Source organism: Grus americana, chromosome 14, assembly GCF_028858705.1.
Source record: "Grus americana isolate bGruAme1 chromosome 14, bGruAme1.mat, whole genome shotgun sequence".
Taxonomy (NCBI): Eukaryota; Metazoa; Chordata; class Aves; order Gruiformes; family Gruidae; genus Grus; species Grus americana.
Window position 1 is genome coordinate 11,499,399 of NC_072865.1, and position 27,238 is coordinate 11,526,636.

General features: G+C 43.5%; 1 protein-coding gene across 1 annotated transcript in view; it reads right to left on the minus strand.

Moving 5' to 3' along the window:
• The window catches only part of ERGIC1 (endoplasmic reticulum-golgi intermediate compartment 1), a 60,887-nt gene that overhangs the window by 19,154 nt on the left and 14,495 nt on the right, over window positions 1-27,238 (minus strand). The window contains exons 2-4 of the mRNA XM_054841584.1: window positions 17,458-17,519; window positions 10,563-10,635; window positions 289-383 (exon numbers count right to left, since the gene is read on the minus strand). Coding sequence (XP_054697559.1) covers window positions 289-383; window positions 10,563-10,635; window positions 17,458-17,519 — 230 coding nt within the window. The remainder of the gene's footprint in view (window positions 1-288; window positions 384-10,562; window positions 10,636-17,457; window positions 17,520-27,238) is intronic.

Consider the following 27,238-nt stretch of genomic DNA (forward strand, 5'->3'; position numbering starts at 1 on the left):
GTTTCTTTTTCCCAGAGACAAAAAGGTTGCTATGAAGAAAGGAAATGAGATTTAGAAAGAAGCCAGCGAGGGAGGTCAGCCACTAACACGGGCTGCAGAGCGAGCATAGGCTCCAAGAAAACAGGTGTCCTGGCCTGGAACAGAAAGCAATGGGGTATTGGAAAAGGCTGCAGCTACTTGATCTCCATCCAGCCTATTACAGAAGAAGGGCCACTGGACCAGTTTGGGCTCATTTCAACTATTACTTAAAATACAAAGCAAAACTGATAAGTGAAAAGGGGTACTCACATTCACAATGCAGGTTTGGCAAACTGATGTTCAGATTCACTTCTATTTTACCTCCACTGTCTTTGTCTGGGTCATCCACGTAGAGCTCATTAACACTGGAGGACAGAAAACACAGGGGGGTTCAGGCACGTAGCTACTTTCCACAGGAAAACAACAACTTGCACGGGAAGGGAAAAAAGGAGACTCTGAAGCAGGGGGTTTGACTGTGTGACAGCTACAACAGAGTTACAAGACAGAGAGCAGGAAAAGCCCTCCACAACTGCATGGGGGCAAATCATGATTTAATTTTACTTCTTGCTTGGCAAGCGCAGAAGGCTTTAAACAAGTCCTTTGCAGCAGCAGAAAACAAAACTCCTACTCTGATTTACGCTTCCTGCGCCCTTCCCTAACCCAAGCATCCAGAGGTGATACAAAACAAGAACCTAATGCTGAAGAAGTAGCAGGCTAGCGTGCTAGCCCTCCGCGTACCTAGGCTGCTACTCCTTTTAGGAAAGAGGGAAGCATGTGCTTTTCAATTTGTTTCACAAATAGTTTTAGAGAAAGGCCGCTCTCAATCCCAAAGGAAAGCTTATTTGTGTAACTAATTGCCATTTGTTATTGCCACCCAGTTGACAAAGCAGCGGCAAAAGAAGGCAGCATGGCATACTTGTATCTCCTTCCTTAATATCTCATTTCAATCTATGAATGGTAACCAAAAGCAACGACTAAAATTGAGGAGAAGAGGATTTGAGCCAGGAACAGATGGGAAAAAACATCCTGGACAGCAGGATCTAACACACTAAGGAACAGTCTCCCCAAGAGTAAAGTTGTTTCATAGCACCCACAGTGCTGGCACATATTTCACAAAGACAAAATACAGATATGGAGTAAAAGAAATACAAGAGCATAAATATTTATTGTTGGCACATACAATCCATCTGACACATAAAATATAAACCAAAAAAACCCAATGCAAGCACAGCCGACTTAGCTGAATGGTCCTAGAGAATCTACTCCAGGGAAACCCACCACACTGAACCTAGAAGATGGCAAGATTACCTAGCAGCTCTTTCTCCCTTAAAGTCCAACACTGTTCAGCCTCATCAAACCCTAAAATTTGACAATTTATCTTCCAGCTGGACAGATTATAAAGCTATGGGAACTTACATTCAAGCTACATAAAATAAACTACCTTCCCTAGTAAGTGCTCTGTATTATTTTTATTTAATGCTCAAAGTGCATTAAAGCCTTTGACAAGCCCTTGCCAAAGAGTCTATATGCTAATAGACAAACTAGACTAAGGGCAGCTACAAGACAGATTCAAAGTGATTTTGCTCTGGTGATACATCTCTGGACCATAATGAACTGTTTGCCCTGTGGATTCAGAAGAAACAAGCCTTCACACTGAGAAACACACAGCTACCAATTTTTTTTGGAGGTAATTACTCACAGGTCAGTGGGGTTTACAGACACTCATTTAAAACCAGCACAGCATTTGTCTTCAGCTTCACAGCCCTACCTTTCTCTGTTTTTAATTGGCTTGACAAGTTGCTTGCAATCATTACTCAACGTATTTTTCAAGTGATTAATAAAAATGACACAGAGGGAGGGGAAAGATTGCTCATCAGTGACCTAGTTAGAAGCTTCTTGGCTGAGGCCTCTCCTCCTGGGTGGAATGCATTAAATCTTCTATGTGTTTATTACTGGCAGATTGGGTAGCGATTGGGATTAAGTCATATGTCCAAATACGGTTGTGAGGAACAGCTCCAGCCAGGACAGGCATTAATCCCCCAAAGCAATGCACCTTTCTGCGCTTCCCAAGTCTTCCCATTAAGATCCCAGTTGCCAGCCAACCTGTTTCATAACAGCACCTGGCTTCTTCCCAGCTCTCTGCCATCTGAGATGTGGGCCATGCCCAGCCAGTGCCGCGAGCAACTTGATGTTACTGGCAAAACAGAGCATTTGCGCTGGGGCTGGCAGAGAAGCGCATCAGGTTCAGCAGCGCAGCTGAACATCCCAGCTCTCGGAGGAAAGCTCTAGGAAGGTCAATATTTGTATGTGCTGATTTCCAGTGCCGAACCTGTCAGGAAACGTGTGGTCAGGTGTGGTCTGTAAGCAAAGACGCATAAGCCTTTCAGTGATGAGTGAGTGAGAAGTGGTGGCTGGTAGAAGGCAAAGGACAAACTGTGCACAGAGAGCCTCTGGAAGCTCTTACCACAGGAAGGCAAGGGATGAGGTCACTCGGTTGCAGACCAGATCACTGAAGCAAAGAGAAGTAGGCCAGTTTGTCCACGTCAGACAGCCCATTAGTTGCAGATAAACGAAACTGGTTTCCTGTTCTGCTCTCCGGTCACTGGACCAACGGTTCCCAACCTGTCCCTTGGGCAAGGCTCACGGCCGCTTCCTCCTTCTCCTCCTCTTTACCTAGTAGCCCCCTGCCCCTCTCCTACTCATGTTCCCAATTTCATAACCCTACCTATCACTCCTTAGACATCAAACAGCTCATGACAGTCTGTCCTTCCTTCCCCCCGCCCTTGGAACCACAGCATCACCTTTCATGGAGCACCCTGCCTGCTGAACCCTGCTTCTCCCTCCCAGCTCCGGCCACCACCTCCTCCTGGCAGCATCACCTCTTGCAGAGGGCCCAAGCTAACAAACCCAGCAAGGTTTCTTATCAGGGTCTCCAAAGTGCACCCTTTGTACTGACCTGCTCTGTTACTGAGGTTCCCTCTCCCTGTGGGGAACTAAGAGCACAACGCCTACACACCACAGGCTACGCTTGCTGGGGCAAATGTCAGAAGAAACAACATCATTTTCAAAAAACTGGAAATTTGACTCCCAAAATACATTCTGGAAACCTCACAGGTAAAGCAAACTTCCAGGGTCAAGATCACTCCTTCCAGGATCCCCCATGAACCACAACCACCCAAGTCTGGATGGAGCTGTCAGAGAACTGGCACTCATGCCTCCTTTGCTATTCTCCTCTCCAGGGCCAAGGAGCCAAATTGCACACAGCCTTCCTATTATTTAATCAGACAATCCTGGGATGTTGGGAAAAGCACTATTTACCACCTCTAGCAACTGCCCCTGAAGGGATAATGTCTCCAGTGGAAAAAATGAAGTTGGCTCTAATTTATAGCTATACCTCCTGGAAAATAAAGTGTCCCAGGAGTAACAGTGCTTAACAGTGAATCTGGGATGGGAAATAAAACCTGAGGTCAGGCAGAAAGACACCGTAAACGCAGCTGTTCCTATGGCTGTTTAGAGAGGCAGCATATAGGGTCATATTGTGACTCCAAAGATGGCATGTACCTCCTCCAAAGACCGTAAGCACATAGAAGCTGGTATTTTACTGGTTGCTGCTAAAGACTATTTAAAAAAAAAAAAAAGCAGCACAATACGGTGGGGGTGTGGTGCAGAGCTATGAAAGTACAATGAGGGCAATAGGACAGGTGAGGGGTAGACCTCCTCCCCCCCTTCCCCTGGAGCCTCCCACCACTGATTCAAGGAAAGGAAGGAAAGTTTCTCCATGTAGCAGGAGCTCTGATCCACACAGAAAGAATCTGCTTCACTTCTAGAAAGAGCCACTTCAAAATACTTCACATTCCTAAGCAGTGCTGTTGGGCTTCTCAGTTGCTTATCCCATTTGCTTACAAACTTGCAGCATTACACAGAAAAAGTTGGAGGGACTCTTTGGCTAAGATTGCAGCTCATACAAATGGCACGCGAGAGAATGAAAGGGAGAAACAGCAGCAAGAGAGCTCAGCGTTTCTTTAAGATTTTATCCAAAGAAAGCCAGACCTGTTCCCCATGCTTTAGGACTTAGATTTACGACACAACGGTTTGTTTTCCCAGAAACAAAATTTCCCCAGTACCTTATTTCCACCCAGCAGCCCTGGCCACTAGCATTAGACACTTCAGCACTTCAATAGTTGAAGAGCCTGTGGCCATTTGAATACAGAAGGAGACACACTGCATTGACCTTTCAGAGCTTCAGACGCTGCCTGGGTGCTCTCTAAACATATCTTCCTTGTCCTCTGTCCTCCTTGTCCTAGTCTCTGCTTCAAGTTTTAGCCCTTTTTCTCCCTCTTTCAAAGCAAACAACCCTCCTCCCCAGTCATCAGCCATACCGAAAATACAACCACTTACTCCAGCAAGCTGCATTTTACCTTGTCCTCCAGCTCCCAGGAGGCACTCTCTGGTCTCCAGGACCCTAAGCCTAAGAGGGAAAACAATTATTCTTTCTTGAGGGAGCCCAAAGCTTCTCAAAAGACTTTCTCCAGCGAGCCCTCTTGGCTCTGCTTGCCATTTCATCTCTAATCAACCACCTTCCAGAAACATAAACATCCGAAGCTGAGATTCCTGCACTACCACCTTCTCAGTTGTGCCAACCCAGAGAAGACTCAACATAGGACAAACAACTCATCTTCTTCTCAGTTTGTGCAAAGAAACAACAAGCAGGTCAGCAAATTCTCTGCTGTGTAATAAATTGTGCATATGTCTATTGCTCTGCCATTTCTAATCTTCCTTCTATACCCTGAATGTCAATCAGTTCTTCACTGAGAAGGTCTTTGTGCCAGATTAGGTCTTGGCTCAGCTGTGAAGCACAGAAAACACACTGTCCTACAAAGGAAGGAATTCTAGTTCTCCAGGAGGCAGGAAGAAGGAGAAGGATTCGAAAGACGTCAATGTAGATTTGAGTCAGAAATTGCAAATGACATCATGACACGACTTTCCGCTTCCTGCTAACCCACACATGAACATTAGGACAAACGGCATAACAACACTTCACAAATATATAACACCTTTTATTAGGTAATCTCCAAGTTACTGCGCAAACATTAATTAAGCTTCTTAGCACCCCTGAGAGGTAGGCAGCTAAGTATTGCATCCTTCTACAGAAAAGCATCTGTCTCAAGGTCAGTCTGTGGCGAGAGCAGGATTACAACTCCATTCCCTCCGACTACTAGGCTGTATTCCCTGTGCTGGTCTAGCTTACTCCAGCATTTCATCTGCCTCAACTGGATGGGCTGGTGGAGTTGGGAGTAGCATCTTCAACTTCACGTCTGGGACCTGGATCAGAACATATGTGCTCCCAGTGCAGATGACTTAATGCTCCAAGGTTACAGTTTCCAGCAGAAGGAACTCTTGCTGCACCAGGATCACACTCTGCTGCTTACAGTAGGTGCAGCTTGATCCTGCAGGTTGTTATGAGAAATTTTCAGGGGCCAAGAGCCACACATTCCACATACCTTGGAGAGCTAAAGGACAAAAAAGCTCTGAAGGCAGGTATGATAACAATTCTGCTTCACTTCAGGATCGGTCTTGGGCATGCAAATGAATCCCATGTGAAAAAGCAATGTTGGTCTCAGAAGCTCCTGGCATTTTGTTTCCTCCGACATTCAAGGTACCTGACAACCTGCATGAACCGTCAAGTTGTGCTGCACATGATGCGACTCTGGCATCGCAGCTGGGCTGTGTGATATTCATAGACTGGGCCAAGGTAATTTTATAAAGATTGAAGCAAGAAGGTGTCTCCAGTGAATGATCCAGTCACCTTAAATGAACAAATGATTTGGACATTGCTGATGATTTATGCTTTTATGCAAAGGCAGTATTTTTATTGCAGATATTCTGCTTAAGTAATTAATTGTCTTGCAGGGGGGCACAGCCTTCCAAGTAGCAAACTTGTCACTTCAGCCTGCTCAGTGCCAGTTACTTCATTAAAAAAAAAAGAAAAAGAAAACACTGCCAGGAATGGTCTGTTGCTTTCTACAGCGTGCTGTAGCAGATGAATTATTGTTGAGCAGCTACATCCATACCACAAGTATCACATTCATACCCTCCTACCCCTTCCCCTGGCTGCCAATGCAAGGTAGACTAGATTAGTTAATAACATCTTTCCTCCTTAATGATGGAATACTTGGAAAACTCTTATTGATCCTACAGAACATAATTCATGACCTAATTACAGTGATAAAACTACAGGATTATCATCTTGCCAGCTATTAACTTCTAGCACTGATCTGAGTTAATTAGAAAAGAGATAGGTGATTTCTACATTCTTGATTTGCCACATAACAGCAAGATGAATGAGGAAGGCTGTTAAAGGTATGCTGAGCAATTTCTAGCCCTCAATCTGCTCTCAACTCTCAACCTACTACTGATCCTGCCCAGGAAATACCAGACACATTTAACACTTTAGCTTCATTTCTTTAGCCATTTGAGTCATTTGCTCAGTGGGACAACTATGTTTGATACTGTCAGTTTTGCACAGGTTCAAATGTGGAGCATGGACCTCCTTTCCTTCATCTGTCTTCTACAGAATTGAGGAGGTTGATCTAGGTTCTTGTTTTGGGCTAAGTCTTCAGTCACTCTCAGTTTGGACAAGGGGAAAAAAAAAAAGGAATATCCTTGTTTTCCAGAGTTAAACTCAGCCTCCCCTTAACTGCAATGATGGGTTGTAGCTGAGCAAAGAAAGAAAAACCTCTTTCCTCACCAGTCCTTCACTGTGGGTTTCCTGAAAAGGATGTAGCCCCATCTAAGAACCAAGCTTTGATTCCCTTCATGGCTGCTCAGAGTACTGCCTGTTCAGGTCACACAATAAATCTAGAAGATGAGAAACTAGGAGTTTTCTACCGTACTCAGGGCTCATCTACACAGGAAGCTAGTCAGCAAAATAGGATGTGCATTTATAGTGTGTTACCTATGCCACATGAATTTCCTGCATGTCCACTGTAGTGCGCAGTGTCTTAGTTCAACTTCCTAACTGAAGTAAGCTCCCGTGCACAGACGCAATCTTACCGCTCATTAGAAATGCTCACACGAGTTATGACATAGCTACTGTGATGAACGCTGTCGTCCCTACATAGGTAATCTGTTTGGTTATAGTGTTATGACTGTTATCCTCAAGATGAGGGTGTAATTTCTTGGCCTTCTGCCACCCAGACAAGTCTTTAGCAGTTGAGACTATAAATGTTAAAACAATGGGCTGGTCAAGGGAAAACAGCTTTGAAGTTGGGCAAGAGTGACCAAACTGAGATTTCTAGTAATACCAGGAATTTAAGTTGCTACAGTCATATGACTGTAGCAAGAAAGTCCAACAGTGGGCAGAAGCCAGCAAGTATTAAGGGTTAGTGTGGTGTGGAGCAGACCTTATTTTCTCACATCACAGCGTGAGTTCAACAAACCACACCAACCTCTCACTTTAGATGCAGATACCAAAGAAACCTCCCCTTGGTGAGAGTAAAGACAGTTAATCCTGTGGGTGCCACTGCTGCTGAGGTTGCTGCTGACTTGCCCTGAAGCAGGCTGTCAATGCACACACACTACGCACAATTACTCGGCATAATAGGGCTATGAGGTAAGCATGAGTCCACATCAGTGAACCTGGTACGTCTCTGATGTAAGGCACCAGGCCAAGTGCTCTCAATTTCATCTTGCCATCAAAAATGTGCAGCTATCCCCATGCAATCCAGCTTTTGTCAAGTGCATGACTGCTTTAAGGTTAGTATTACACAAGAGGAGAAACACTGATGCAGTCTTATAGCACAGCTGGCACTGGCAAAGCAGGAAAGCTCACCCCATGTAAGTGCACACTCTACTTAATTATTCAGATCCTGGCTGACACCAAGAAACTTCAAGCTGGGAGAGATATCTGTTGTAGAAGACTCTTAATACAAAAGAATTTTGAAGCTTGCAATAAAAGCTGATGGGAATTGAATAGTTTGCACATAAGGAATCTTCCATATCTTCAGAAGTATTTAATTCATGGGCAAACGAGGCTCAAAATATCTTTGTGAGATATTATCTCCCCTGTTATTTTGCTACCACCTAGTTTAAATGCTGGAACAGAGTTCTCACGCTGTTTGTTCCAGACCACGTAGAGCTCCCCACTTCTGCACCTGTATTCTGAACGATGAGACTATACTGCCCCGCAACGCACTGCCAGTAATACACGCATGAAAGGAAGCACGAGACGTTAGCAACATCTCTGAACCTTTAAGGTACTGGGTTTCCCGGAAGAGAAAGCAATGAGTAAGAAATGGAAAAAGAAAAGTTTACTTCTACTTAAAAAGTTGCTGAACTGGGAGGCACTTTGTTATGCGACTTTCTGCACTATTTCCGCTGTTACGAGAGTAGCCTAATCACAAATGCTATGGGTGATCTGTTCCCAGCAAGAGAGAATTTGATGACCTGTAAGTCATCAGAAGGAGGTTTTCATATTCTGCGAGCTATTGTGTTGGACGGTCCATGACGAATCAGTTTCCTGCATTCATTTGTCTCAGTCTCTGCCATGACATCCTCTCTAAAATTTTACTGCTTTATTGCTTACAAACACCTCCTCCCCACACCGTTCCTGCTGGGAAAGGCAGTTTACCATCTCTCTGAGGTTTTAATGAGAAACTTGTCAGCTGACTGCGGGAACTTAAAGCACTTCCAATGTCTTTGCGGAAAATGCATCACCTTGTTAAGAAAAAAGCATGAAGAGGCCTCAGAGAATCATACAATTTTGCTGTTCAGAAAGAAATCTCTAGTCAGGAAACTACCACTACATAAAGGCATGTGCACTCAAATAATTGGATCAAAATTCGGTAAGTATTACTAATTCCTTTGGTAAAGCATTAACCAAAAGAAAAAACAAATGAGAGAATGAGATCTAAGAGGAGAGAAAGAAAAAGTACTATCTTACTTGTAGCAATTCGTCTAGCTTTTCTCTTTTTTTTTTTAAATAAGAAAACCAAGAAAACTCAGCTCCTGAGAGAAGTGGGTTGATAAGGTGACCCGCTATTATTTTACAAGCAAATGCATGAAACTGAATTCAAAGAAACACCAAGTGAGTAAGAAACCTAAGATACTATCTCTGAAGTAAATGTGCAATGGGCATAAAAAATTAGCTACAGATAGATTACAATACTGTCTTAAGGTTAAACATTACTCAAGGTTAAAATTATTCTTGAAATTATATTCTTGACCCAAGTAAGACTGCACAAAAACAATGAAAAAGCCACAGAAGCCATGTAAAGCATGGTCAATCTAAATATGGCATATGAGCCCAATGCGTTTCAGAGCTTTTTTGCTCAGTGACACGTGTTGCTATCTGGACCATCACGTAAGTCTGACAGAAGTTCCACCCTTCCTAACTATCCAGGAACTGTGCATCACAGTCTAGTGAGCTCACTGCCACATCAGCGAGATGATGGAGAATGTTTCCTAGAACCCAAAACAAAGGTACCAGTGTTAATAGTTACTAAGAAAAGTTTACTTCAAGGCAGGAGGAGCATGAGAACGGGGGAAAAAAATCTGATTAACTAAAATACTTTTTCTATGAGCAATTTTCTAAAGCGGAAATTATTTCCATTTTGCTCAAAGCAAAGTCCCAAAGAGGTTACCTGGGACAACTTGGTTTCAGGCACAAAACCTGTCAACTAAGGTCCCAAGTAAGGCTCAACAGGAAAAAAGAAAGGACATAAAACTCATGTGTGAGTAAAGCTATCTGCATATATCAGATTCAGCTGTGACATTAAAAAAAGCTATTATTAACATTAAACTAACAATCATTCATATTTGATGTAATTCATTTTCCCAAAAAGCATCTCCAAAAACATCCAGTGAAGACTGGCTGAATGTGATACCCATTTTATCCACAGGGAAGCGAGGGGAAAAGAAAACGTCTTGCCAGAGATCCCACCCTATCTGCAACGGGACGCCACAGCCTCAGAGCACAGACCACGTGGATTCAATCAGTAGGCACCACACATTTACACGTATGGTATCAGTGATGAAAAATACACTAGTTTTTGAGAACTACTTTGAATCAAACAAGTACAGAGGAAAGTGCCTATTCAGGAGGAGAGGGGAAACAAATCTCAAAGGAGGAAGAGGGAAACCACAACTGACTGATATTGGTCTTAGCATTTTACGCTACCTTACACCTGATCACCAGAGAACTGAAAAGGGTCAGAAGCTTTTGATGGGATCTGTGGTCACATGAAAAATATCCATTGTGCTCAAAAGAGAAATCCAATATGCAGCTAATAAAGGATCCAGCAGGTCTAGAACTGTTTTCTCTAGCAGAAGTATTTTAGAATCAAGTTTGCCTAGCATACTTTAGTAAATTAAAAACTGAATGAATGACTGAGAATTCAGACTCAATCAAAAGGAATCCAAAACCCATTAGACAACTAACTGACCTGGTGAAATTACAGGCACGTTTTTCAAGATAACAGACTAAAGCTGTAAAGAATCATATATGCACATACATTCAAACAAAGGAAAACATGATTTTTACTTACATTTCAGTGGCTATGAATCCGGTGAGCTCAGACAGGAAGAGAAACAGTATGAAGAGACAGCAGCAGACAGAGACTGGAAAAGAGGCAAGGAGAGGAAAAGGTTAGTTTCATATCTCTAACAAAGACAAACTGTTTTCACACAGGCATATTATTTCTCCCATGGATATGCCACCCAGACACACTTGAGAACTAGCACTCTTTAGAGACAATGACCCAGATGGGGCCATCAGAGCAGTGACTTCAATGGCATGCCAATATTCAACATCCTGCTGGGTATCTTAATTCTTGGGCCACCTCTTCCATCATTTCCATTTCCCCATGGCTCCTGCACTCTCCATCTCCAGCACACAATGTTGGTCTGCCAGCTCTCCCTCCTTCTTGACAAAGCTGCTTGACAATATGGCTTCTTTGGAGCCCTTGCTCCAAATGTAATTTTATTACCACTAAAACCTCAAGAAAGGAAAAAGAATCAGCATCTCATTGCTTCAAAAGCATAGAGTCAGCTACACACAGTGTTTTGTGGATTAGGAGACATTTTGGTTCTTTGTCAAGTTCTAAGGCTACGTGTAAGTCATCTCTGGTACAGCAGAGACATGGCGACAATGGACTAGTCTAGCCAATGCCTGATACTTCTCTAATTTCTGCATTTGCTGATATATTTACTCTTCACAGAGGGAAATTTCCCAGTGAAGGAATTGCAAAGTACCTGGATAACAAGTTCTATGTCTTTTCTAAGAATGCCAACCTAGAGTTAAAAGGAGGTAACTCAAAGTAACTGGCATATTGCTGGCTACTCTTCATCAGGAAACTATTCAAAACACTGTACAGTGACATTCACAAAGCCGTGACAGAGTCATTGACCCACACAGGAGGGGCTGGAAGGAAGGACGGTTGTAAATCCTATTGAGCAGGGATGATTGGAGTAGACAACGATGTGCCAACTCAAGGAGACAGGGCTGCAATGTGTATTTGTATTAAATAAAATACCCAAGTTCACCATGAATCACTATACGAAAGAGTAAACCAGGAAATGGCATGCTATTCCAGGGCTGTGACAACAGGAGTACAATCTGGCTCACCCCTCAATCCCAGCAGAGTTACACTGACCAAGCACTCTTTGGAAATGACCACTTTACCATAGCCATTCATTAGGATTGAGAAATACGTAAGAAAAACCCTGTTCTTCAACTTTATTCCACATGACCTACACAGCCTGAGTACCCATTCCTTCAGGAAGCTCAAGCAACAACTGGCTAGGGAGCAATTTTATCATACAACTGAGCCTGCCCAAACTCCCTTGGTAGACAATGTGGGAGGCAAAGGAAGGAAAGAGGAGGTACTTAAGGCAAATACCAAGACAGACCCTCGAGTGACCTAAAGCCTTGTGCCTCATTCTTCAGATTAGTCAGTTTATAGTTCTGAGGAAAGAGAAATGCGTTGCTTCCCCTTCCTCATCAGAGTCATTTCAAGGGTGGATTAATTTACTAACCCTCTGAAAAGTGCAAGGGATTATAAGAGATGCCAAAAAATCCATTAGCTAGGATGAAGAAAGAGAGAAAAGGGAAAATCAAAGTCAAAGACCAGTAGGAAAATGGGAAGCAAGAGGGGATATTAATTTCTAAAGAGAAACCTCAGATGGTCACACAGTTGCTTCCAAGTCTTGGCTGTCAAGACACAGACGAACACCACTGCTGTAACCCAGCTAAGCTACTGGCACGGTGCACCATGCGGCCTAGGGGAGGAGAAAGGTCTACTTAAAGCACAGCAGCAAAATTCTTAGGAGAACATATACACCTACGTAAGAGCACAAAAAAGCAACCTAGGCACAAGACTAGTTGATCCAGTGTTTCTTACTGTTAATCACCAAACAGCAGAGACACAAGATCTCTGATCTTTGGCAGTATGCAGTGGAAAGCGTTTGACATAGAGACAATCCTTTCTTCTTTAATTGCTTCTCATATTCCTCTCTGCTTGTTACCATCCTGTAAAGGCTTTCCACAGCATCAGCTAGACCCCTCTGCTCTCCAGCACTTCTATGCAAGCCTGGTACTAACTGTAAATTCTCTCCCAGAGTTTTCTCTCTCTCTCTTCCAATTTTTAAACTTACTTCTTTGCCATTTCCATGATCAAATTATCTTCTCTTTTTCTACCATAGAAAGTATTTGCTCTCTCAAGTCCATCTTCCAATCTAGCTCTTGCAGTGAAGACTTGTGTCAATACTTATCAAATACAGTGCAGTAAAGCTCCACTAACCTATATGTAAAAAAATCCTGTAAGAATGCCCTGAAACACCTGGCAGGGACTGACTTTCAAAGCTCCTCAATGCTTTTGCCAGTCTTCAAACTACATAGTTAGTTTTCAACCTGTAAAAGAGATCACTGAGGGTGGACATGAGAGGGGTATATAAAATCATAAGCAGCCTGAAGGAGATGAATGGGGAATAACCACTCACTCTCTCTTCTAGTATGGGAGTGGGAGGGAAGGGGGAGGTTAAAAACAAGATAAGGTTTTCCTTTACACAAGGCCTAACTAAATTCTGAAAATTCTCGACTATGGATGTAGGGGATGCTTTAAAAAAAAAAGTCTGTAAGATTTCATAAAGGAATCAGACATGCCCTGAAGAAGAAATCCATTGAGGGCTATTAAACACAAAGGAACCATCTCTAGCTTAAGAAGTTCAGAACTGCCAACTGACCAAAGCCTGGCGATGTGTTCAACCTGACCTCACACTCTTTCTCAGGCATCTGCTGCCGAGCACTGCTGGCAAGAGGATACTAGGCTACATGGACATTTGCACTGACCTAGCTAGCATGGCTGCTCTTGTGTTGCACTCTTCTTGTACACACACATTTTCAGGGCGGGGGGTGTCTTTGGCATGAGACTTATGTGAAGGTCTTATGTGTTAAACTGTCTCCTGAGTCCATGTTTTTTCAGACACAGAACGTGAGCTCCTCTCCTTAGTGTGGAGCTGCAGGCATATATGATGTTCCCAGCATAAGAATTTATGCACATAGTGTTTCAGCAACTTATTTCATAGTGAAGGCCTTTACTTGGTTCCATACAAATGCAAATGCAGTTCCTGCCACCCACATTTGACAACGTATTATATTTGGGAAAGTAGATTAAAGGCTAGGATCAGACAGAATAAAACAATTCATGCATAAAGCTTAGCTTAACTGCAAAAGCACTGCGATGTTCCCACAGAGCTTGAAGGACCATCTAAAACAGGTTTCTTAAAACACTAATATGATAATATGATCAATATATCAAAAGTTGTTAGATACACTGGAACACAATGCTGTTGGCTAACCAGTAATCCCAAAAGGATGGGAAATTCTCCCAAGGTTTTTTTTTCCTACACTAGTTTTGATAACCTAACCTTTTTGTACATATCCCTTCTGATACATATCCCATCTATGTACATTCCTGACTCTTCCTCCCCACCCCACAAGAAATGAAAAAAACGCAGTGTTTAATGCATCATACAGACTGAGAACGTGGATCCATGTCTATATTAAGGCATAAAATTAATAGTATTTATTGTTCAATGGAGCAAACGGCTATGAAGTGCAAGGAACGGGTCTTGTTACAGATGCCATGTGAATCATAACTTTGATATTTCCTGATGTGTATTTAAAACTCCAGCCTCCAAACTGCATAGAGTATTTCTGGATAACATTACCATGTGTGCATACAACATGTGCATTCAAACTATGCATCCACGCTGACTGTTAAATAGCAGAATTGCTACAGCAGCTGTCTGAGTTGCAGACCCCTCTCTCAAGAAGTCAGACTGCTCCTGTCCAGCCAGATGCCAACTGTCAGCCAGCCAGGGCATGTGCTGCTGCTGCCTGCATACCCAAACATGGCCAAGTTGTCACCACGTTAGTCAGGTCTGTTAGAGCGGCTGTGTGCTGGCATCACAGACACCCTACACAGGGGTGGGAAGGCCTGCAAAGACTGGCGCAAGCGTCTGGTGAAAAAGGGACAGCAATGGCATGACTGGCTGAGTGGCACAGGAACTGCAATGCTGCCTGAAAGAAGAGATTTTTACTTAGAAAAAGGAATGAGTAACTTCTGCATACTTTTCAGACAAGTCCACAGCAGTGGGTATGTTGTTCTACACAAACCTCACTCCAGTAAACAGCAATGGACTGGTTTTGGTTCCTTCATTCCTATTAATTTTTAGCAGCTGGAAGGGTTGCTAACACACATCTGAAATATTTTGTATACCATGTTCACTGCAACTTTTGAAATTACAAAACCATACATAACAGAAAGCCTCAATAACCCTCCAGATGGCTTCTGAACTTGCTTGTGTTCTAGATCACCTGCTCTTCTCCACCAAAACACCCTAACTCACGCTGTCCCTGTGCTGCTTTCCCAGAGGAGTTGACTGCTTTAGTCATGGTAGTCAGAAGCAAAGCTGGTACTTTCCATCTGTTTTCTTCTGTAATCTGATCTATGCCTTCTTCCCTAATAAACCTCAAAATTTTCAAAAAAAGGCCTTTTTACAATCCAAAAGCAACTGTAGGAATCCTGCAGTAAATCCATTCCTATTCCAGAAACCCTTCAGCACCAGAAGTGATGCTGAACTAAAGCTTCAGCAGAAATCATGTGGGAAGGGCCTAAATTAATAGTTGGCTACTATGGGCTATTTTATATCTGCTCTGTAAAACTTGGAGGACTTCAAGAAAGCCAAAATACAGTTGTAGCCATAGTCGTTTCACATATTTACTAGACCCTGAAAGATTTTTTGAGAGGCAGAACCTTCCCCTGCCCTCAAGGCCCCCAATGTTATTACAAGCTGACTTGCCTAAAGCATTTATCACAAAATCATGCAGCCTTCCCAGGCTTCAAACTGGCATGGTAATGGGCTTGTCTCATTCATGGCCTCCTACAGCATGCAAGATTATTGGCTTTCAAATTACAAGTCACAAGCTTGGTCAGACAGCCCATTAGGAAAGCTGCACACAAAATCCTCACATGCAAAGCCACCAGCTTGTTGGCTGCCTGAGTGGTTCAAAAGCTTATATCAGCCTGTCTAAAAACGCTCTGACAAAAAGAAGGAGAACCAGTTAGAGAAGAAAATCAAAGCCTGAGAAGCTGCAAATAACAATAGAGAGAAATAAGTCAGCTAATAATTTTAAGTAAGAGTCACAGCCTTCAAGCCTTCCCACAACAGACTTATCAGTTGAGCTGTTTACTGCAGATCAGAAAGCCTAACACTGGATGGCCTTTGATGGTTTTTTTGTTTCTAAAACATACTCTTTTGCAGGTGATTCATAACAAGACAAATTCTCAAAGGGAGCCCAGTTATAGTGTGGGAACTCTTAGTTTCCAAAACAGAAGAAAAGGCAGGATCACTAACAAGTTCAAAGTGTTCTTTCAAAACACTAAATCTCATACGCCTCTAAATTAGAAAACAGTTTCATTCAAGCCCTTTGTTCACAGTTTCAGCAAACCTAAAAGGGAGTCAACATACAAGTAATTCAGTGGTCAGGAGAACACGGAGGACAAGGACTCTCTGACAGTAAATATTTAGAGTAATGCGCTATCTTCACAGAAGCACAGAATAGTTGAGGCTGGCAGGCACCTTTGGAGATCATCCCATCCAACTCCTCTGCTCAAAGCAGGGTCAGCTAAAGCAGGTTGCACAGGGCCAGGTCCAGTTGTTCTGAGTATCTCCAAGGATGGAGACTCCACACCACCCTGGGCAACCTGTTCCAGTCTTCGACCACCCTCACAGTAAGGAGCAAGGAGTTTCTTTAGCTCACAAAGGGCTTTCCTTTGTGTCCATTGATTCACTGCTACTGACTCAGTTCTATTTGATGCCTGCTGTCACCAAGGGATATGACATCATTCACGTCAGCAATGACATACAAGGCTACTGACCCATCTACAAGAATGGATGAATGGAGCACAGCTACATGATCAAAGGAAGTCACTGTTCAATGGAACAGGAAAGCTGAATTAGGCGCCTAATTACAGGCCTGGCAGGATCAACCTGATCAATGTTTACCACTCCACACAGTGCACTCACTGCATATAATTGTGTGAAATTGCATTACTCAGCCTACAGCCTCCCTCAGGAGGAGGAAGGAAGGAAAAGGGGCCCAAGGCAAGAGATTTATATCAGCCAAAGTCTATGTATTGATACACGGGAGTGAGAGTGGATCGCTATCGGTGGTTTCTGACCAAGCAGTTTTTCTTTTTTAAAAGCATGACAAATAACAACAAAATAAGATTTCTACTCATTAGTCCCACCTACAACATCAGATGAATCCCCTGAGTACATTAGGAGAGAAATACGTGTTACTCAAATCATCTTCACCGCTGGCCACCGCATATTGCCACCCACGCTGCTCCTTGCTGATCCAGAACCTGGATTCCCTGTTTGCAGCCGCTGGGTTCCTCAAGCCCTTCAGCAAGCAAACGTCTGGGTATGCTAACTGTGAATGCAACTGTTACCAGCTGGTTTTCACACCAACTGAGGGGATGCCCATCAGAGAGAGGTAAAAAAATCCACAGTCATCCCCCCCACCAGTGTCTGGAGCAGACTCACAGCTTCTGTTCATGGGAAGACACTAGTAAAAAGCTGTCTAGCTACTTCAGTAGCTAGCAAAGCGGGTATTTCAGCACTAGCTTTTAGAAGCTCCCTTTCTTGACAATGTCTCTTTACTACTTTTTGCTGTTGAGATTCTGAATCCATGCAAACTACTCTGCCATTTAGTACGACCTGACAGATAGGGCAAGATGAGCTGTCTCAGCAACAAAGGATATCTTTTCCAGTGTTCAATATCCCTTTAAAAAATTCCCTGGAGAGAGAGAAGCCAAACAATCTTTAATTTTAGACCAGGGGTATGCAAGGACATCAGAAAGAAGTGTTACTTACTAATAGCCCCTGTGTAGGTTGGCTGTGTAAGGTCTTTTGGCACCTTCCTGTAGATGTCAAACCTGAAAGAGGAAAAGCAACAGCCATAAAACAGGTGGAACATTTCAATACATTTCATGTCCCCACAGGGATGAATGATGCTGAAGTTTTTTCCATCCAGCTTTCCAACAACATTTTTTCAGTTTGCAGAAGGATATGAGAAGGAAAAACAAACAAACAAAAAAAAAATCCTTTTTCTTTTGTACAGTTACGTAACTGTGCTCCTTCTTGGCTCCAATTTCCAAAGTACTTCTCTCCACCTCCCTCCGCCTTGCTGTCATGGATCTGTGCAATCTGAACTGTGAGAGATGCCAGAGAAGAAGTCATGCTAGAGAAGTTTATAGACCACCGTAAAAGGAAAAGGATACTCGACAGACTCCTGAATAAAGATGCCTGGCAAAAAAAGAGTGAGATAAAACCTATATTGTCCCTTCTATTTTTATATCCTGTGACAACCAGAAACTGAGAATACCAAAGTCAGAATCAAGGTGTTGAGACAAGAAACCTAGCCTTGGACACTGGATACACAACAGAAATTAACCCAAGTAGTTTCTTACTCCCCCAGCAAAATCCAGTTTAATATTAGACCGTTGTTTTGATTCAGTCATATCTTTTAATATCCATATGGCTCAGCTTTGCTATTTTAAACTCTCCATGGTTAAACTTTCACTGCCCTTATGATGTTAGCTGTATTATTTCCTACAACCTTGTGTTCCTGCACGTCCAGCCGCAATGCAGCTCTGACATCAGTTTTTCCGCCACTCAATAAAAATTAATTAATGCATTAAAAACACACACACACCCTAAAGAAGGAAGTGACTGGTTCTCCCCCAAAATAGACTTTTTTTTGGATATACCACAAGTGGGTGAGATTTGATGCTTTTTCCAGCCCTGGAGAGGCATGAGAGACACCAGCTTCCAAGTTCCTATTCTATACTGCACAAAGATGAAACACCCCCATGTTTATTCAGTAGTTCCTACTAAACCAAATATTATACTGAGAGTTTAAAAATTAGATCAGCTTTCTTTTCTTCACTCTTCATCTGTTGAGATCACTTACAACTTGGAGGCACTCTGAGCGAACAAAACAGCGCTTGCCTTGCATGAGATTAACAGGACATTGTTGCTGTGTTTCATTCAGGAGCTGAAGCTGGAGGAAGGAAGGGTAAGAGAGGGAAGGAGAGCAGGTATAAAGATAGTTCACTTGCCCAGCTCAGGTCCTGAACAAGCTATGTAATCACTTAACCGTTCTGACAACCCACTGCAATACACTTGACAGAGCATGCTGCACAGGATACACACAGAGCTGTATTTTTTTGACTCTATTCCCTGCCATCTCCTAAACAGATTAGTAATATTCCTGTATCAAGCAGTCCATTTATGGCTCTCCAGCTGCCCTGAGAACATCTGGAAAGTGCTGTTTACATTCTTTCCGCACGCACCAAAGCAACAGCAACAGCGGATGGTAAAGCAACCCAGAGTAGCTGATGACATCGTGATCTCACAGGCAGAGGAAGTAGCTGATCGTTCCTGCTCATAGCCCATTAAACGCTGAAAGCTGGCGTCGTCTCGCCAAAGTCACAATAATAGATCAGCAAGGCTAAAAAAGCTGAGGGAGAAAGAAAAAGAGAGAGCACACGTGAACACGCAAGAGCTGCTGAGTGTGAGTGAACAATTAGAAATAGGAAATAGCTCTATGTTGGATTCAGTAAAAACAGCAGCATGTGGATACTATAAAAGGAAGTTTCTTCTTACAATGAGAAATATTTACTAGTTTTAAAATGATGACCCATCACAGGACTAAAAATAAAAATTAAAAAATCTAGCTTTTAAAATAACTCAGTGGAAAGCTGATGTCACAGCAGGGTTCTCTCCTCTCAGACTGCCATTTTAATCACACCCAAACCCCACAGATTAAGTTTTACATGGTGTAAGTAAGCTAGGATTAGGCGAAGATGCTACAGAAAGCAATCAGTGGCTCCCAGCCACATTTATCGCTTGGCTCTCTGTGCTATTCTGCTTCCCATCTCTTCTACCACAACGTTACATTCCCTCCCTCTTCTACTACCATGACACACATCTAAAAAGGGCTTTAAGCAAGTCTCTGGATCTGATTTGCCTGGAGTTTTGAGAACTCTTGGGTCTATACTTACAGGCTCAAGCCTCCCTGCAAGCACAGTACAGCACATTCGCAACAGCTGTCCCATGAGGCCCTTAAAGCACTCTAAGTATCACTTAATATAGGAGCACAGCAAGCGTACACAGCTTGCTAGGCAAAGAACATCAGGCAAACAGCATCCCGGCCTTGAACTTCTAGTCCAGAGGCACATATAAGAGTAGCGAACAACCCAGGACGACTGCATAAAGCTTTAACGGCTTTGCTTTGTAGAATTAATGTATTTTAGATAAGGACAAACACTAAGGAATAACAGAATCAAGAGTGGACAATGTATGCAAAAGAGGCAATGAGAGCAGACCGGATTGTAGGGGGGGAAGGAGGAAAGCTCAGCTGAGATCTTATGGATGAACACAGAAGCTTGAAGGATGACATCCAGAACCTGACTCAAGCAGCAGAAGGGAAGGCAAGCAGGGGAGGTGTATTTAAGCCAGCGGCAGGATGCTGAAATGATTAAAACAATTAACATTAACAGCAAGGGATGCAAAGAGACAGGTCTGGAATAAGAGACAAACACCGCTGGCTAGCTTTTGCTCACTGACACATGATACTAGCAAGTCCAACAGACTACCAAATCAAAAGAAAAAGGACTGGGTGTGTGCATGTGTCCTGGGAGAACATTCATCTTCCTGGAGAATACACGCTCTGGATTAGGAAGGTTTATATTTGGTAAAGGAATAATACTCTTCAGGGTACCAGGCATCTTACCATAACGCATTTGATACTGGCCACAGCTTGAGAAAGTACAATTTATTTAGTCTGATCCAGGATGGTGAAAAAAGTAGTTGGGTTTACAGAGTCAGAGAAAGGCAAGTTGGAAGCCCAAAGGGATAGCAAGACATCAAACTTTGAAGAGAATAATGGAGATGCTGGCATGACCAGGGAACAGAGCTATCTTATTAACTCTGATTTAAACTCTGAGTTAAAAGAAGATAAAAATTGCAGAGGATTCAATGACAGCTTGAAAAGTGTGTTTGTGAGACACAAGAGATAAGAGATCCCAGCAACAATGGGACTGGGAGAATGCAGAACCGCCCACTGTAGGAGATCAGGTTCGAAAATATCTAAGGAACCTGAAGGTGCACAAGTCCATGGGACCTGATGAGATGCATCCGCGGGTCTTGAGGGAACTGGCAGATGAAGTGGCCAGGCCACTCGCCGTCATATTTGAGAAGTCCTGGCAGTCTGGCTAAGTTCCCGCCGACTGGAAGAGGGGGAACATAACTCCCATTTTTAAGAAGGGTAAAAAGGAAGACTCAGGAAACTACAGGCCAGGCACGGAGGTGAGACTGACTGGCAAGATTATGGAGCAGACCCTCCAGACTATGCTCAGGCACATGGAAAATAAGGAGGTGATTGGTGACAGCCAACACAGCTTCACTAGGGGCAAATCGTGCCTGACAAACTTGGTGGCCTTCTGTGATGGGGTTACAGCATTGGAGGATAAGGGAAGGGCAACTGACGTCATCTACCTGGACTTGTGCAAGGCATCTGACACTGTCCCGCATGACATCCTTGTCTCTAAATTGGAGAGACATGGATTCAATGGATGGACCACTCAGTGGATAAGGAATTGGCTGGATGGTCACACTCAAAGAGTTGTGGTCAACGGCTCAATGTCCAAGTGGAGAACGGTGACGAGGGGCGTTCCTCAGGGGTCGGTACTGGGACCAGCACTGTTCAACATCTTTGTCGGCGACATGGACAGTGGGATCGAGCGCACCCTCAGCAAGTTTGCTGATGACACCAAGCTGTGTGGTGGGGTCGACACACTGGAGGGAAGGGATGCCATCCAGAGGGACCTTGACAGGCTGGAGAGGTGGGCCTGTGCGAACCGCATGAAGTTTAACAAGGCCAAGTGCAAGGTCCTGCACGTGGGTCGGCGCAATCCCAAGCACGACTATAGACTGGGCGAGGAATGGATTGAAAGCAGCCCCGAGGAGAAGGACTTGGGGGTATTGATTGAGGAGATGCTCAACATGAGCCGGCAGTGTGCGCTTGCAGCCCAGAAAGCCAACCGTGTCCTGGGCTGCATCAAAAGAGGCGTGACCAGCAGGTCGAGGGAGGTGATCCTGCCCCTCTACTCCGCTCTTGTGAGACCCCACCGAGTACTGCGTCCAGCTCTGGGGGCCACAGTACAGGAGAGACATGGAGCTGTTGGAGCAAGTCCAGAGGAGGCCATGAAGCTGATCAGAGGGCTGGAGCACCTCTCCTATAAGGACAGGCTGAGAGAGTTGGGATTGTTCAGCCTGGAGAAGAGAAGGCTCCGGGGAGATCTAATTGTGGCCTTCCAGTACCTGAAGGGGCCTACAGGAAAGATGGTGAGGGACTGTTTATCAGGGAGTGTAGTGACAGGACAAGGGGTAATGGGTTCAAGCTGAAGGAGGGTCGATTTAGATTAGATGTTAGAAAGAAATTCTTTACTGTTAGAGTGGTGAGGCACTGGAACACGTTGCCCAGAGAGGTTGTGGAGGCCCCATCCCTGGAAGTGTTCAAGGCCAGGTTGGATGAGGCTTTGGGCAACATGGTCTAGTGGAAGGTGTCCCTGCCCGCAGCAGGGGGGTTGGAACTAGATGATCTTTAAGGTCCCTTCCAACCCAAACCATTCTATGATTCTATGAACAAGTAGAGAGTGGAGCCCCCAAAAAGGCCTCATTAACTACATATAATTCTAATAAATAAGTAAATCAAGAAAACTTATCAAACAAATCTGTGAAGTTGACAAGAGGTATTGTAACAGGAGACCCTAAGCCCCAAGAAATCAGATATTTGTGAAAGCCATAGCTCCTCTCAGACCTAAGGGTTAAAAATCTGATTAACTTTTAGCCTCCAGTAGACAAACCCCTCTCCTTTTGCCACCCTTGCCTAGTCACAGAGCCCCAAGCAATCTCAGGGGATCACTTACACCATCTTGGGAAGAGAAAAGAATGAGGATTAGACACCACAGATGATTTGTAATGTATGAGGGAGGAGGCCATGGAGTTGTACGCATGGTAAAAGGGAACAGGTTTTACTTGCCCTCAGGTCAGATGTTCCTGCAAGCACCTAGAGTAAAAATTCCAATAAGCCTCCAGGTTCCTAAGGCATTGGTCACCTGGATGAGTATTTGTACCCTGGGAACAGAGACAAATCTCGTGCTTTATATATTGCAAAAGCTGCCTTACAGATTTCTGATACTGGCACATTCAAAGCAGCAGAAGATATTACTAACACTGGAGGAAGACTGGATGTTCAGAAAGGTTATACCAGCCAGCTCACAACACAGCAAGACACACTGTACTGCACTGTGAATATCCACTTTGATAGTCTGGTAGTCATATCCGAAATGACCATGAGAAACCAGGGTGTAGGTTTACAGCATTTTCACCACCTCGCAGTAACTGCAAAGTGAACTCTCTTAACCCGCAGTACTCTGCAGCAGTTTACCCCGCTTTCTCGCAGGGATACATTACTTTACGCTTACAAAGCATGCACACATACAGTTTCCACAGGACAGCCAGCATGTTATTTATATATATAGCTTTTGGCAACTGTGTTCCTTTGCTCAGAATGGCAAGGCGATGTTAATATCTTTGTGTCAATCAACCCACATAGTTGCAGAGTGGAAACAACAAACTTTTTGCTAGGAAAGCTCTTCCTCCAGGTCATACGTATCCTCATGATGGGAAGGCTGGACCTTGCAATACCAGAATACAAGGCTAAAGATAGAACTAGGCTGTCATCAGTAGAACAAAGGAACTTCCTGACACATCTAGTGTAGCTATTGTCTTTTCTTTCAATGGAGAACATGGTTGCAGACAAAGAAATAAAAAGAGAGCTGTTTGGCAATGTCAGAGTTTCACAGGAACCAACATTCGTAACTAACATGAGGGAATGCTACAATACTTTTTTCTCAATCCAGTGCTGAAAGGACATAACAAAAAACTTTCTCACCTCCCTGTCAGGAACATCAACAAACTGGTAAAATAGCATTGTAAAGAAGAGCAGCAGAAGGTTCCTTCCTAAATAGGTTCAGAGAATTCACAAACCTTAGCGTGATTAAGCCGGGTCTGAGGCAGAACTCCTGCTGTCTGATGGACAGGTGTGCAACAGTCCTCTCAGAAACACAGGAATTTCATGTTTGGTCTCATCTTATTGCAGTTGCACAAGTGGACAGCAAGGTAAAATTGCAGATGGGTGCACCTCCAATGGAGCCAAACAAAAGATTGGCAGATTTCAAGTGCCAGTAAGTATTAGGACTTCAAAAGCTGTATCTAGACTAATATGGGCTGTTGCTATTCAAAAATCTTCTCTTCAGACAGAAGTGTATGCTCTTCAAGTTCACTTCTCAGGATCTCCTAGAGCCACAGAAAGCACCAAAGCGTTTAACAAGTCAGAGCTGGATGCAGTAGTGCTCATCTGAGGGGGGACAGCACAATCAATCATGGCCAAGGCTGGCTATGCAGACACAATGGTAGGTCAAACCCAAGAGAACTAATCAAGTTGACATCATCAGCCCTGAGGCAATTCCTGACTTTTCTTTCAAATCTATCTGATTGACAGCGTGAGATGGGTGACAGAGAGGGCAGAAGATGTCTACCCAAACACTGCGGTTTTTTTCTAGGGTAGATAGTTTAAATGCCTGCCCTGAGAACGGGGATGAGCTCACTCCCTCAGCAGGAGCTGCTACGGGCAGGGCTTCCTGCCAGGGCGTGCTTTATATACACCTGAACAGTTTCAAGTCTGGATCTGAAATATTTCAGGAAATGAGCTAATAAATACATTATTTCACTGAATATTACCACCTCCCCAAACAAAAAAATCCTCTCTGACATCTTTGGAGTCTAAAAAGAACTTCAATAAAATACTATCGTAACATCTCTGTAAGATGATGTTAACTGTCATGAGCAAGAAGCAAAGAACTTGAGGCAATTAAAAAACCCTAATACTCATAAGTATAACTAACTAGGTGGTGGTTAAATTTGAATGTCTTGTAGCAAAGGCAAACCTAAAGGAGTTCATATCAGGGAAGGAAGAACACTAATTCCTCCTTTAGTTTACAGGATCTGTTGCAACCTGCAAGCGTGCCCACCCTCCCTGGCACAAAGGAGCAATGCCCTGGCCGTGTCACCTCGGGCAGACATTCAGAGCCCAGCTTATAAATCTCCCTGTAGTACTGACTCACTGCGTGGGGTCACTGCAAAGAGACAGCAGATGCTCTACCTCTGTCTGTGGGGCACCGAAACACAACTCTGGAGCAAGCAGCAGTGGGATGTTTTCACGTACCCTTCTGCAAGGTCTGTTTTCACCAATTTAACTAAGAGGCAAGGGAAAGATTGTTTTGCAACTCTTGGACTGTATTTTGGATTCCAGTTAATCAAGCAGCCAAGCAAAAGTGCAACACATTCACGTGTGGCACTTGATCACTGAACAGAATTGAGGCACGGTAAGTCAGCAGCAAACAGATTAATTTTCATCCCTTTGCACTCCTCAGATGATTCAGAAATTTAGCTTTCATGCTCACAGACAGGGGAAAAATATTTTTATTCTTCAGGCAGATGATGTTTTTTCCCCAGAAGAACTGAATATTTAAACATAAGTTGTCTTTTTGAAACATACTGGCTCTATCGTAGGTACTTCTGCAGCACATACTGAAAGGGGATGGTGTTTAGAGGACATGATCATTCATTACGGCAAATTACATTTCTGATGTCAAAGGTTAAAAAAATTTGAAAAAAAATCAGTGTCATGGCTGACATTCCACCTTTAGCAGGTCAATGGTGGCGTAAATACATCATGTCATCTTGTCTTAGCAGCAAGGGTCCATGGTTGTGATTCACACAGAAGAATGTGGGTGTTGAAACAACGCTTGATTCTCCACCTCCCATATTAACCGGCTTTTAGAAGTGGCATCTATTTTTCAGCAGATACTACATTTGAAGTTGAGGTCACTAATTCCTGGTGACATTACTCACCCTCAATAACAAGTCCAGTGCACAGTGAACAACTACCTTAATTTTATTACACATCAGTAGCTTTGAGATCTGTTTGAAAAAAGAGGTGGCCTGGTGCTGCAGAACCAATTTGCTTCATTAACAAATAACTCTACTTGAAGTGACTCGTAAGAACAACACATCTAACAGCAGAAATTTAACTTTGCTATTAAGGTAACCAAATAACTGAAAACTTTACAGCAGATTTGACTACATGGGGATTAACAAGTACAGATACAAAGCTAGCTTTGAAAACACTATAAAAATTATATTGCTGCTGCAATAAGAAATTTGAGGAACTGCAGAGTGTTTGTATTCCAACATGCTGCATGTTGGAGATCCAGTGCTGGACAAGCGCTCATTCATTATGAGCAGGGAGCAACACATCCTTCACAATCTATCAGATACCATAATGTCTTCCAAAGAGAAGAGAAAAGGTGTGGGGGAGATCTCCCTAGGTTTTCCATGATCTGGGAAAACCCAGATAAGGAAAAGCCAACTGGTGATGCCTCACAGCCTGAACTGTCCCAAAGGGCTTTTAGGGTCAGCAAAAACTCCATCCCGGATTGTTTCCTTCTTGGTAAGAAACACAACTGCTCTGAGAAACAGAGGGACTGCAGATTGAAAAAGAGAAAGGCAAGGTACCTATGACGCAAAGGGACAGGTTGGTTGTCTGAAGAAATGAAGAATAATACACCTTCCCAAGCTGAGACGGCTTTCTGGATCAACAAAAGCCCTTGGTGAAGGGCTCAAGTTTAAATCACAAAGCGCAAAGGAGCAAAGAAATAATAAACCCTGTCTTCAGCGGCAGTTGGCACTTCAGTGGGAGGCTGCGGGGCATTGATGCGGGCTGTGTCACTCAGATTTCTGTTGAGATCCCCTCTCCTCACACAATATTTGCATATCTGCAGTACAGGTTAATTCACTCCCAAGATAATACATAAGTCAGAAAGCAGGAATAAGTCTGTCTTTTCAGAACCTTTTCAAAAGCATGACTAAAACCACTGACCCTTTCAGATACCAAGAGAGTAAGCTCTAAAACCCAGCACACCAGCTAACACTGAATTTGCAGGCCAAGCTCTCTGCTCTACAAAGTGAAACAAGATTAAGCTGGCCTTTTAAGAACTATTTCATGCAAGAAATGTTTCCTTGTCACTGCACAGGGGAATGCAAGATGGTTAAAGGAGTTTTCAAAACTTGTTTCCCCTTCTGCTTCTGCCCATGTGCTGGTAATGCCCTTACCCACTTTAACAGCAAGTAGCACAGCTCCTGCAAACTGGAGACACATTCAAGTGCAACATTGCTGTTGTTTTTCCCATTTGTCAAGTCCTTCTTGCAAACCAAAGAAAAGTGAATCAGAGTATGGCTGCAGGCCTCAAATATCAAGAATCCGAGAAGGCTTAACGTCGGTATTTCTCCACAAACACGCCAATTCCTGACTAACGTAACAAAGAGCTTGCCTGTTCCTTACAAAGTCCATTCATTACGTACTCACCAGTAAATGGAGTTACAACATGGAAAAGAGAATTTCTACCGTTACACACTGTACTTGCCACATTCAAGAAACACTACACAGCATCCCATGCAGATTAGA